The following is a 14,527-nucleotide window of genomic DNA, read 5'->3' as shown; positions in this document are numbered from 1 at the left end:
GATTCCCTCGCCCCTGTTTGACCTGAAGCCATCGGATCTCTTGGGGTCCGGAGTCAGCGTTGAGGATTCCCGGGCTAATTCCCTCCACTGTGCCACTGCCGGGTCTGTCCTGTCGTTGGGACAAGGACACAGTGAGGGATGGTGATGGAGGTGTCTGGAACGTTGTGAGGTATGATTCTGTGAGTATGACTGTGTGACCAGTCTGTGAGACAGCTCCCCCAATGTTGGCACCAGCCCCCCAGGTGTTAGTGAGGAGGACCCGCAGAGTCAACAGGGCTATTTCTTGCCCAATGTTGTTCTCTGTGCCTCAGTCAATGTCGGGTGGTCTGACCAGTTTGATTAGTTTTTAGAGAATTTTCGTCCGACTGAGTGGCGTGTAGGGCCGTCTCAGAGAGAGTTAAGAGTCAACCTCATTGACCGTGAGGTGGAGGAGCCATTCAGCTCGTTGAGTCTCCTCTGCCAATCAATGGTCTCTGGGACTGGAGTCACATGTAGACCAGCGCAGGTAAGAAAGGCAGATTTCCTCCATCCAAGCACCAAGTGGGTTCTGACTACATTCAAGAGGTGGTCATTGTTAGACTTTATCGTCCCAGATTTTCAAAATTGGATTCAAGGTCCACCACAATGTGTTTCGAACTTGGGTACCTCAATATTAATCCAGTGACGATTCCATCGCGCTCTCATCACCCGCATTGCTATGGCTCATGCTTATGAAGTCCATACTGTGTGTCTGCATGGGGGTCTCGGGTAGGGGTTGACGTTGGTGGTGGGGAGCTGGTTGTGTCACATGCGAGGTGGATCTGGGCTGTTCCCTCGTGCGATAGCCTCCTGCCTCTTTGGCTGACCCGTGGGCCCCCTGGGGGTGTGGGGAGAGTCCTTGCACCCTTTTCAAGAGCCGTCCATCCATCCACCCACACAAGAGCAGATTCTATAGTGTGATTGGGGTAAACGTGGTGCAACGCTGCCACCTGCTGGCTTTTGTGGCATGTGACACAAGGGACACGTGATGGACAGTCTCTGATTGGATAGGTCAAGTGGGGAAAGTCATCTGACAGTCATCCACTCGGTGTCAGTTAGCTCCGTGTCTGCTTGCCGTCATGTCTTTGGATCGGCAAGACGTGAAGGCAAGCAGCTTGTGGGTTTCCTGCTGTTGTAAATGAATCAATCTATCTATTACGGCAGCACGGTGGCTCAGTGGTTAGCACTGCTGCCTCACAGCGCCAGGGACCCCGGTTCGATTCCAGCATCGGGTGACTGTGCATTCTCATGTCCGAATGGATTTCCTCCGGTTTCCCCTCTCAATCCAAAATGTGCAGGTTAGGTGAATTGGCTGTGCTAAATTACCCGTAGTGTTACGTGCAATAGTCAGAAGGAAATGGGTAAAGGTTACTCTTCGGAGGATCAGTATGGACTCGTTGGGCTGAAGGGCCTGTGTACACACTAATACAATCGAATCTCATCTATCTAACGTGTTTGCTACTCATTAATAAAACAGGTTTGTTTATCTTCCTGATGTCCCAGCCTTTCCTGGAATTACACAGAACCTGGTGTCCACATGTCCACGGGCTGATGTGGAAAACTGCAGAGTGCTGTCCTCACTTCCCTCCATCAGCAGCGTCTTATCAACCCCTCCTGAAATCTCTCTCAGCAATTCCACTCCCTATCGTGGTGAATTTCAGATTCCAACCCCCACCCCTTCCCCAGGTCAGGAGATTTCTCCCCAATGCCTAATTGGATTTATCAGTGATTTGCGCTGTCCTTTCCCTGGCCACCCTCAGCAAAAGTCTACCCTATCAAACTGTTTCCTATGATCAGCGCGCTGTATTTGCGGCGCTTCCCAGAGTGGGAGAAGGGAGTTGGGGGGTTCATCAGAGAATCCCTACAGTGTTGGAACAGGCCACCTAGCTCAACAAATCCACACCGACCCTCCGAAGAGTAACCCACCCAGACCCATTCTCCCACCCTATTACTCTACATTTACCCTGACGAATGCACCTAACCTACACATCCCTGAGCACTGTAGGGTAATTTAACATGGCCAGTCCACCCTAACCTGCACATCTTTGGACTGTGGGAGGAAACCAACGCAGACAGGGGGAGTATGTGCAAACTCCACACGGACAGTTGCCTGAGACTGGAATCGAACCAGAGTCCCTGGTGCTGTGAGGCAGCAGTGCTAACCACTGAGCCACAGTGCCACGCCATTCTCAAGCCTTGGCTTGGTCTGTCTTCATTGATCGTTTTATCTTTCCAATCGTGCTGCCTACCTATTTGTTTTTCTCTTGTAAATCTTTCTCATGCACCTTTACTTCTTAGTGTGGAGACCAGAATTTAGATTATCTTGCTCGGTTGAAGGAGGTCATGTGCTGGAATGTATCGGGTGCACCCTTCTCTCGCCCTCTCCCTCTCTTCCTCGTCTACACTCCCACTTTGTTTATTGACCTTGTTTACTCACCACAGCTCTGAGGACATCCCTGTTTGTACCACGTAATGTACCCGCTGTGCCAAGATCCGCACTGCGTACCCTGCAGGAAAATTGCTGCTAGATGCCAACCTGAGGGAAGACAGAACCTCATTGGACCTCGAGCGAATCCCCTCTTTTAACCCAGTGGATCCCCAACTCCGTGTAAGTGTCCTTCTGCCCCTTGGCATGTCATGTAATTGCGTCACTAGATGTCAACCTGTAGCCCAGGGTGCATGAGAATCTTGTCGCGCAGGAGGCCATTTGGCCCGTCCTTGGGGGTCAACACTTTGCATAAGCTGCCCAAATAGTCTCACTCGCTCCCTTCCACCGCCCCACCTTGGGCAGGGGTAAGTTGGAAAGGTCAGTCCCTCCAACTGCCTGTCTGCTTCCAAACTGGCTTGCCGTGTGTTAAAGGTGGTGAAGAGTTTTTGTCAAACAAATTGCCTTGCAGCCCTCAGTGTCCCATGGGAAGTAACTAATAATCACGCAGTAATTGTCACATGGGGGCATCATGGTCTGTACAAATCTGGTAAGATTATGTCCTGTCTCTGTATGGAAACAGCCTATTGTGTGTGGAGTGGAGCAGTGTTCCATCATTGGATGAAGACAAACTGGGACAGTGTAGAGGGAACTTTACTCTGTATTTAACCCCATGCAGTCCCTGTTCCTAGGAGTGTTTGATGGGGACAGTGTAGAAGAAAGTGAGGAATGCAGATGCTGGAGATCAGAGCTGAAAATGTGTTGCTGGAAAAGCGCAGCAGGTCAGGCAGCATCCGAGGAGCAGGAGAGTCGACGTTTTGGGCATGAGCCCTTCTAGAAGATTTTAACCTACTGCGAATCCTCTTACAAGGATGCCTTCCTTGAAGAAGCTCTCTTCCTCCCTCTACAAGGATTTCAGTGAGTCACTCTCTCACTGCACACCCCAGGTCATCTCCTCTGCCCAGAACTCTTCAGCCACGTTCTCAAACAGAAGGGCTCATGCTTGAAACATCGATTCTCCTGCTTCTTAGATGCTGCCTGACCTGCTGCGCTTTTCCAGCAACACATTTTCAGGCATAGTATAGAGGCAGCTTTACTCTGTATCTAACCCCGTGCTGTCCCTGTCCTGGGAGTGTTTAATGGGGACATGTAGAGAGAGTTTTACTCTGGATCTAACCCTGTGCTGTCCCTGTCCTGGGAGTGTTTGATGGGGGAACAGTGTAGAGGCAGCTTTACTCTGTATCTAACCCCGTGCTGTCCCTGCCCTGGGAGTGTTTAATGGGGACAGTGTAGAGAGAGTTTTACCCTGTATCTAACCCTGTACTGTCCCTGTCCTGGGAGTGCATGTGGAGGGAGAGGTTTACCCTGTATTTAACCCCGTGATGTCCCTGGGAACAGTTCAGTTGGGCATGTGCTGGGGATCTGCCCCCCTCGCTTGAATGTAAATAGTCTTTGAAGAGGATCTGGGCAGTTCCCCCTCACATTACGGCCAATATGTTATCCCCAGCCGACGTCCTGTTTGTGGGAATTGGCTGTGCACAAACCTATGCAAGTCTTACTCCAAGTGTGGTTGAGGAAAGGTGCTATACAGATGCAAACCTTGATTTTCCCCATGCTGTAATCAGCAGTAGAATGGAGGCAGTTAGCAACAGGGAATAACAGGTAAAATGGTTGTGATTATAGCTGTTGAATGATTCACAACACATTCTAAGTGGAATGGGACAAGTTTCACAAAACAGACTGCCATAATTTATTGCTGATTGGCCGGACTGGGGAAGGAAGCTGTATCAGACCACATTTAGGTGCCTGACCTGTTTGTGTTTTTTGATGACTCTTGGCGTTTGACCATTTTCTTTGGCAGGTGGGATGGTCTCATTTCTCTTCTCAGTTTTTAAAGGAATTCCAGAGGTTGATTTCAAATCAGGAATGGGTTGCAAGGATTCTCGATCCAGCTGGAGATGTGCAATATTTTGCATGCTCCTGGGTGCATAAAATCCCTCCAGTGTGGAGGGTTCGATCCCAGCCTCGGGCGACTGTCTGTGTGGAGTTTGCACATTCTCCCCATGTCTGCATGGGTTTGCTCCGGTTTCCTCCCACAGTTCAAAGATGTGCAGGTCAGGGTGAGTTGGCCATGCTAAACAGCCCATCGTGTTCATGGATGTATAGGTTAGCTGCATTAGTCAGGGTTAAATATAAGATATTGGGGGAGGGAAATGAGTCTGAGTGGGTTCCTCTTCAGAGGGTCGGTGTGGACTTGTTGGGCGAAAAGGGGCCTGTTTCCACTCTGTATCTCTCTCTGGGTCAGTGTTTGTCCTGTCGAACCCGGGTCCCTGGTGCTGTGAGGCAGCAGTGCTAACCACTGAGCCACCGTGCCTCCCTCGGTACGAGTTGACAAGGGGAGGGTTTGGGATCTTAGCTGTATCCTGATGGTTGGGATGAGGAGACGTGATTATTTGATATTAACCTCAGTACAATGTCAGGCTGCAGTGGCTGAAACCACAGACTCGTACCCATCCCAAGGCTCCCTCACTCGGCAAGTTCAAGTCGAATTGGCACTACATCCACCCGAGGTGTTTGTACATTACATTTACTTTAATGTTCCAGGGGATGTGGGCGAGGCCAGAGTTTGTGGCCCGGACTTACAGAGATCCCTTAACATTGCTGTGGGTCTGGAGTCACGTTTTACTCAGAGTGAGAGAGGACAACGTTCAAGGGTCATGGGGGAGCAGGCAGGAAGGTGGAGCTGAGGCTGAGATGAGATCAGCCGTGATACTATCGAGCAGGCTCGAGGGGCTGAATGGCCTACTTCTCCTCGTTCTCATGTTCTTACCCATTTGTCAAGCAGACTGAGTTCTTTGTTCGGACGTTCCCTAGTTTCGGGATCAGGTGACGGATAGTAAGTTCAGATTCCAGGATTTGTTGATTGGAATATAAATCCCACTCGGGGGCCCTGCTGGGATTTGAACCGGTGTCTACAGAGCATTAGCCTGTCCTCTGGGCACTGCTCTGACGTCATGGTCTTCCCACTTGGCCAGAGATCCTAATGGATCTGCTGGGTGGTGGAAGAGGCCTAGAGTAGAGATGGAACATCCTGGGCCCTCGAACTAGGCGTCGTAGTTTACAAATGAGGGGCAGCCCATTTCGAACAGAGATGAGGAAGCACTTTATTTTCCATGTCTTCAGAATTCCCTCCCTCAAAAGGTAGAGTTCTTCATTACCAAGGGGATGTACCTCTTTAAGCCAGTCCCCACTCGCTATAGTTTTGACGCGTCTTCCTCTCGCAAAGTGTCTCTCTGACATAATTCCTCTCTGCTTCCCCCACTCCTTCCTCTTCTAGATAACGGCCCACCCCACCTCCTGCCAAAGACTATGGAGGGTGGGCCTGTGGGGAAAAGTTCAAAGGTCAAAAGAAGCAGCCCCTGGGCATCAGCGAGCAAGCCGAGAGGACGGGCGAGCCGCGCCGGTGCCAAGGCACATCTGTGGGAGGGTCAGGATGTGTTGGCCCGTTGGACTGACGGCTTGCTCTACCTGGGAAACATCCGAAAGGTGAGTGCGGTTTGGCTGTGCTGGTGTTGGGTGGGGCGGGTTGGGGTAGTAATTTCTGATCTGAGTCCGGTTTGCTCCCGACAGCCCTGGAAGTGTCCAGTCTCTGGGTTTTGTCAGCTCAAATCAAGCCTTGGTTACTCTGAGCTGAACGCCAGCTATCGGCCTTCGGTGTTAACTCTAACCTGTCATAAACCCCACAGTGTAAGCGTTGGGTTCCAATGACGTCGCAGGGGTTGACCAGCACCTGCTCTTTGACGCACGCTGGATTAGGTCACAGTTACAGAGAGACTCTCTGACTTCATGATTTTTTTTTTGTTAAAAATCGCAAAAGAATCCAAAGACCACGTGTCACTGTTTTGAATCCAAACTCAAAAGAACAACCATGACGTTACATCACTCAACGTCCATCATACTATTGGGAAACGATTGAATGGGTCATAGAGTCAGACAGAAGGGAAAGAGACTCTTCAGTCTAACCCGTCCGCACCAGTCAGGCATCCCAATCTGACCTAGTCCCATTTGCCAGCATTAGGCGGCAAGATGTGAGTGGAAATTAGGCCATTCGGCCCATTAAGTCTGCTCCACCATTCGCTCATGGCTGATAAGTCACACAACGTCAATCTTCTGCCCCCTCCTCCTAACCTGTGATCCCCTTAACAATCAAGAACCTATCTACCTCTGTCTTAAATGTACTCGATGACCTGGCCTCCACAGCCTTCTGAGGCAGTGAATTCCATAGATTCCCCACTCTCTGGCTGAGGTTTCTCCTTATTTCCATTCTAAAAGGTCTTCTCTTTACTCTAAGGCTGTGCCCTCAGGTCATAGTCTCTCCTTCTCAATATCCACTCTGTCCAGGCCATCCAGTATTCTGTAAGTTTCAATTTGACCCCCCCCCCCCATCCTTCTAAACTCCATTGAGCATAGACCCAGAATCCTTCAAATGTGAAGCCTTTCATTCCTGGATTCATTCTCGTGAACGTCCTTTGGACCTGATTCAAGGCCAGTTCCACTTCCTTGAGATGTGGGGCCCAAAATTGCTCCCAATACTCTAAATGTGGTCTGACCAGAGCCTTGTAGAGACCCTCAGAAGTACACCTCTGCTTTTATATTCAAGTCCTCACAAAATAAATGCCAACATTGTGTATGCCTTCCTAACTACCGACTCAACCTACAAGTTTACTTTAAGAGAATCCTGGACTAGAACTCCCAAGTCCCTTTGTACTTCAGATTTCTGAATTTTCTCCCCATTGAGAAAATAGTCTATGCCTCTATTCTTTCTACCAAAGTGGATGACCTCTCACTTTCCCACATTGTATTCCATCTCACCCTTCTTTATCCACTCTCCTAACCTGCCCAAATCCTTCTGCAGCCTCCCTGCGTCCTCAATGCTATCTGCCTCTCCACTTACCTTTGTGTCATCTTAGCCAGAACGCCCTCAGTTCCTTCATCCAGATCACTAATGTGTGAAGTGAAAAGTTGTGGTCCCAGCACCAATCCTTGTGGAACATCACTTGTCACCAGCTGCCATCCTGAGAAGGACTCTTTCATCCCCATTCTCTGCTTTCTGCCAGACAGCGAAGCGTCTATCCATGCTAGTGTCTTACCTCTGATACCATGGGCCCTTATCTTACTCAGCAGCCTCCTGTGTGGAACCTCATCAAAGGCTTTCTGGAGGAAGGCCTATGTCTTGTGAGGATTGGGAAATGATCTTCAGAGTCCTTTCTATATCCTCCCTGGCCTCCTTTAAAAACCAGGAATACAATTCATCCAACTTTGGTGATTAATTCACCTTCAAAGAAGCCATTCCATCTAATAATTCCCTTGTCGTAATGCTTACTTTCCATCTGATATTCACATTAATCTCTTTGACCCCCTCGGTTGTGAAGACAGGGACAAAGTATTCATTAAGAACCTTGCTCACATTCTCCACACTTATAAACAACTTGTAAGAGACGTGGCCATCGCTGGCTGGCCCAGCATTCCCTAATTGCCCCTTGAGAAAGTGGCGGTGAGTTTCCTTCACAAGCTGTTGCAGTCCATTTCTGGTAGACCCACAGTTCTGTTCTGGAGAGGGTTGTTGATGATGGCTTTATGGCCTTTCTTCCCTGAGCGAGGGAAGGTGGGATGGATGGATTTGCAATAATGCACGGGGATCAAATGCATTTCTTTTAGTCCACGTGTACCTTCTGCTTCTCGTTCCCTTGTGTGGAAAGTGGAACTTTGTAAGGGAGTAGCTGATGCTGACATTGTTCAGTCTGTGAATGGTACCTTATAGCCCCTCTCTCACTTTCTCTTTCTCCCTGGCTGTTTTAGGTGGACCGGTGGAAACATATCTGTCTTGTTAGGTTCGAGGACAACTCCGAGTTCTGGGTCATGTGGAAAGACATCTATCCCTGTGAGTATCTGAGTGACTGACATCCAGCTGTTGGTCTCATGCATTTGGCTGACAGTGTCACACTTTGAGTAAAATACAGACACCTTACCAATTGAATTGACCAAACAGAATGCGGATATTACCAGAGAGAGAGAGAGAGAGAGAAACAGAGAAAGAGCCACATAGCTGATTTTGGCTTTTTTTTTGTCTTTCCCTCATCAGGACAAATGCAAGAATGCCAATTGTCAAACCATCGTAACAATTTATACTGTGTGTGTGTGTGTGTGTGGGCGGGAGGGGTGGGGGTGGGGGTGGGGGAAAGGTTGGTGAATCAATGCTGATGGACTGAGGTTGTGTCATAGCGAAGAAACGCAGGACTGAAGGCTTCTCGAGTGGTTTTTCCCTGGAGCTGCCCATGTTTCTCCACAGCTACCATGTAGCCAATCAGAGTTGACTGTCGAGTAATCAGCACCTTTCTCTCCTGTGGTAGAGATGAGACTCATGGACGTTCAGGGAAGGCCATTCAGCTCGCCATGGCCATGCCAGTCATGGATCTGTTCAACACTAATCCTACTTTCATGGCTTAGGTCCATAGTTCCCTGGACGTTATGGTAATGTAAGTGACTATCTACATGTGGCTGCCTGACATTACAAGAATCTCTGATCCAGCCGCGCTTTTGGGCAGAGAGCTTCCATCTCCCGTCAGCCTCTGGGTGAAAGTAAATTCTCCCTGACTCTCTCTTAGCTTTCTGCCTCTTCCTTTGAAATGGATGCCCCAGGGTATTGACCCCTCGACTGATGGGAACACTGCCTTCCTATCCATCCTGTCTGCAATCCTCATAAACTTGTATCAGGACAAATGCAAAAATGCCAAATTTCAAACCCCCACAACAATTTACACTGTGTGTGTGTGTGTGTGTGTGTGTGTGTGTGTGTGTGTGTGTGTGTGTGTGTGTGTGTGGAGAGGTGGGGGGAAGGCCTCTGGTTGGTGAATCAATGCTGATGGACTGAGGTTGTGTCATAGCGAGGAAACGCAGGACTGGAGGCACCTCTATCCGGCCCCCTTTCATCCTTCACTGCTCCAAGGACCAACAACTCCAGCCTGTCCAACCTTTCCTCGAACCCTCCAGCCCAGGCATCATCCTGGTAAATCTCCTCTGTAGTGCAGTCACGCCTTTCCCATAACATGGTAACCAGACGCGTATACAGTACTCCAGTTGTGGCCCGGCTAGTGTTTTGTGCGGTTCCACCTGAACCTTCGCACTGTTGTGTTCCAAGTTGCAGTGGTTGTGTGAAAATTGGTGTCCTCGCAATCGTCCTGATAATTGGCAGCTGTAAATCATGGTCAACAAGTTCTCTCTCTCCAGTAACATTGGAGCTCTATACTACCAAGTGGTCTTTGCTAAATATTGGAAAGCGCATGAAATTGGCTCAGCGAGATAGTGTCTTTTGGTGTACCGTCAAAATCAGCTTTACTTTACATGTGATGTTTTATCAAAATTCCATCACTGTTAACGATCTCATGACACATCCATTCCTGACTCATTTCAAAACAGTCCTTCACATAAACAGTTGAAGTTGTTTACTTCAGAGCTATTTTCGTCAAATGAGAATTCTTACTAAACTATTGACGAATCCTTGGGGGTGAAGGCTTTAATTAACTCTTGTCTTTCTGCACACTAGTTAATGGATTTTTCATGCCTGTTTTTACTACACAGAGTAGTGATGTTACCATGTAATTACTCTGGGGCTGATGTGATTCCTGTTAGTGGAAAAGCTCTAAAACAGGAACAAGTTTCGTTGTTAATCCATAACGGCGCAGGGGGTCCAGCATCAATGTAATCACAGTCATAATGCAGTCTGCTATATACACACGCCCTCATTATATCACTGTGTTATAGTGCCGTCTGCTATACACACTCTCCCTCATTATATCACTACTATAGTACTGTCTGCTATATACACTCTCCCTCATTATATCACTCTATTATAATACCGTCTGCTATATACACTCTCCCTCATATATCGCTGTGTTATATTGCCGTCTGCTATATACACTCTCCCTCATTATGTTGCTCTGTTATAATACCGTCAGCTATATACACTCTCCCTCATTATATCGCTCTGTTATAATGCCATCTGCTACATACACTATCCCTCATTATATCACTGTGTTATAAATACCGTCTGCTACATACACTCTCCCTCATTATATCACTCTGGTATAATGCTGCCAGCTATATACACACTCCTTCATTATATCACTGTGTTATAATGTAAGTCTGCTATATACACTATCCCTCATTATATCACTCTATTTTAAAGCCTTTATATCAATCGGTTATAATACCATCTGCTACATACACTATCCCTCGTTATATCACTCAATGTAATGCCGCCAGCTATATATACTCCTTCATTATATCACTCTGTTATAATGCCATCTGCTATACACACTATTCCTCATTACATCACTCTGTTATAATGCCGTCTGCTACATACACTCTCCCTCATTATATCACTCTGGTATAATGCTGCCAGCTATTGACACACTCCTTCATTATATCACTGTGTTATAATACAGTCTGCTATATACACTATCCCTCATTATATCACTGTTATATTGCCGTCTGCTATACACAGGCTCCCTCATTATATTGCTCTGTTATAATACCGTCTGCTACTCACACACTCCCTCATTATATCACTGTTATAATGTCACCTACCCTACACACTCTCCCTCATTATATCGATCTGTTATAATACGGTCTGCTATACACATTCTCCCTCAATATATCACTATTATAATGCCATCTGCTATACACACTCTCCGTCATTATATCACTGTTATATGCCACCTGCTTTACACATGCTCCCTCATAATGTCACTCTGTTATAATACCATCTGCTACTCACACACTCCCTCATTATATCAGCTGCAAATGTGTTGCTGGTCAAAGCACAGCAGGCCAGGCAGCATCTCAGGAATAGAGAATTCGACGTTTCGAGCATAAGCCCTTCATCAGGAATAAGAGAGAGAGCCAAGCAGGCTAAGATAAAAGGTAGGGAAGAGGGACTAGGGTTAGGGTTTATCTTAGCCTGCTTGGCACTCTCTCTTATTCCTGATGAAGGGCTTATGCTCGAAACGTCGAATTCTCTATTCCTGAGATGCTGCCTGGCCTGCTGTGCTTTGACCAGCAACACATTTGCAGCTGTGATCTCCAGCATCTGCAGACCTCATTTTTTACCCTCATTATATCACTCTGTTATAATGCCGTCTGCTATACACGTGCTCCCTCATTATATCGCTCTGTTATAATGCGGTCTGCTATACACATGCTCCCTCATTATATCACTATTATAATGCCGTCTGCTATACACACTCTTCCTCATTATGTCACTCTTGTTATAATGCTTCCTGCTATATACATTCTCCCTCATTATATCACTGTGTTATAATGCCGTCTGCTATATACACGCTCCCATATTATATCACTCAATTATAATGCCTTCTGCTATACACACTCTCCCTCATTATATTGCTCTGTCATAACACCATCTGCTACTCACACACTCCCTCATTATATCACTCTGTTATAATACCGTCTGCTATACGCACTCTCCCTCATTATATCACGCTGTCATAATGCTGTCTGCTACATACACTCTCCCTCATTATATCACTCTGGTATAATGCTGCCAGCTATATACACACTCCTTCATTATATCACTGTGTTATAATGCAGTCTGCTATACACACTATCCCTCATTATATCACTCTATTTTAAAGCCTTTATATCAATCGGTTATAATACCGTCTGCTACATACACTATCCCTCGTTATATCACTCTAATGTAATGCCGCCAGCTATATATACACTCCTTCATTATATCACTCTGTTATAATGCCATCTGCTAAACACACTATTCCTCATTACATCACTCTGTTATAATACCATCAGCTATACACACTCTCCGTCATTATGTCACTGTTATAATGCCACCTGCTTTACACATGCTCCCTCATTATGTCACTCTGTTATAATGCCGTCTGCTATACACGTGCTCCCTCATATCGCTCTGTTATAATGCGGTCTGCTATACACATGCTCCCTCATATCGCTCTGTTATAATGCGGTCTGCTATACACACTCTCCCTCATTATATCACTTTGTTAAAATGCCGTCTGCTACAAACACTCTCCCTCATTATATCACTGTGTTATAATGCCGTCTGCTATACACTCCCATTTTATATCACTCAATTATGATGCCGTCTGCTATACACACTCTCCCTCATTATATTGCTCTCTTATAATACCATCTGCTACTCACACACTCCCTCATTATATCACTGTTATAATGTCATCTGCTCTACACACTCACCCTCATTATATCACTCTGTTATAATGCTGTCTGCTACATACACTCTCCCTCATTATATCACTCTGGTATAATGCTGCCAGCTATATAGACACTCCTTCATTATATCACTGTGTTATAATGCCGTCTGCTATACACACTCTCCCTCATTAGATTAGATTAGACTTTGATTAGACTTACAGTGTGGAAACAGGCCCTTCGGCCCAACAAGTCCACACCGACCCGCCGAAGCGCAACCCACCCATACCCCTACATTTACCCCTTACCTAACACTACGGGCAATTTAGCATGGCCAATTCACCTGACCCGCACATCTTTGGACTGTGGGAGGAAACCGGAGCACCCGGAGGAAACCCACGCAGACACGGGGAGAACGTGCAAACTCCACACAGTCTGTCGCCTGAGTCGGGTATTGAACCCCGGTCTCAGGCGCTGTGAGGCAGCAGTGCTAACCACTGTGCCACCGTGCCGCCCACATTATGTCACTGTGTTATACCATCTGCTATATACACACTCCCTCATTATATTGTTCTGTTATAATGTCGTCTGCTATACACCCACTCCCTCATTATATCACTTTGTAAAAATGCTGTCTGCTACATACACCCTCCCTCATTATATCACTCTGGTATAATGCTGCCAGCTATATACACACTCCTTCATTATACACTGTGTTATAATGCAGTCTGCTAAATGCACTATCCCTCATTATATCACTGTGTTATAATGCCATCTGCTATTTACATGCTTCCTCAATATATCACTGTTATAATGCCGTCTGCTACATACACTCTCCCTCATTATATCACTCTGGTATAATGCCGCCAGTTATATACACTCTCCCTCATTATATCACTGTGTTATAATGCTGTCTGCTATACACGCGCTCTTTCATTATATCACTATTATAATACCATCTGCTACATACACCCTCCCACATTGTAAACACTCTGTTATCATGCCATATGCTATATACACTCTTACTCATTATATCACTCTGTTGTTATGTCGTCTGCTATACACACTCACCCTCATTATATCACTATTATAATACCGTAGCTATACATACATGCCCTCACTGTATCACTCTAATATAATGCCGCCAGCTATACACACTCTCCCTCATTATATCACTACTATAGTACTGTCTGCTATATACACTCTCCCTCATTATATCACTGTGTTATAATGCCGTCTGCTATACACACGCTCCCATTTTATATCACTCAATTATAATGCCGTCTGCTATACACACTCTCCCTCATTATATTGCTCTGTCATAACACCATCTGCTACTCACACACTCCCTCATTATATCACTCTGTTATAATACCGTCTGCTATACGCACTCTCCCTCATTATATCACGCTGTCATAATGCTGTCTGCTACATACACTCTCCCTCATTATATCACTCTGGTATAATGCTGCCAGCTATATACACACTCCTTCATTATATCACTGTGTTATAATGCAGTCTGCTATACACACTATCCCTCATTATATCACTCTATTTTAAAGCCTTTATATCAATCGGTTATAATACCGTCTGCTACATACACTATCCCTCGTTATATCACTCTAATGTAATGCCGCCAGCTATATATACACTCCTTCATTATATCACTCTGTTATAATGCCATCTGCTAAACACACTATTCCTCATTACATCACTCTGTTATAATACCATCAGCTATACACACTCTCCGTCATTATGTCACTGTTATAATGCCACCTGCTTTACACATGCTCCCTCATTATGTCACTCTGTTATAATGCCGTC

The 14,527-nt window shown here is 46.4% G+C and overlaps 1 protein-coding gene across 1 annotated transcript in view; it reads left to right on the top strand.

Moving 5' to 3' along the window:
* LOC132832687 (PHD finger protein 1-like) overlaps nt 1-14,527 on the top strand; it is a 68,863-nt gene that overhangs the window by 7,606 nt on the left and 46,730 nt on the right. Inside the window, exons 2-4 of the mRNA XM_060850780.1 lie at nt 2,461-2,626; nt 5,781-5,989; nt 8,303-8,384. Of these exons, the coding sequence (XP_060706763.1) occupies nt 5,813-5,989; nt 8,303-8,384 (259 nt within the window). The 5' untranslated portion in view covers nt 2,461-2,626; nt 5,781-5,812. The remainder of the gene's footprint in view (nt 1-2,460; nt 2,627-5,780; nt 5,990-8,302; nt 8,385-14,527) is intronic.

This window comes from Hemiscyllium ocellatum, chromosome 35, assembly GCF_020745735.1.
Source record: "Hemiscyllium ocellatum isolate sHemOce1 chromosome 35, sHemOce1.pat.X.cur, whole genome shotgun sequence".
In the NCBI taxonomy this organism is placed as follows: domain Eukaryota; kingdom Metazoa; phylum Chordata; class Chondrichthyes; order Orectolobiformes; family Hemiscylliidae; genus Hemiscyllium; species Hemiscyllium ocellatum.
The sequence above is the reverse complement of the archived record's forward strand: the minus strand, read 5'-3'. Positions and strand labels throughout refer to the sequence as shown.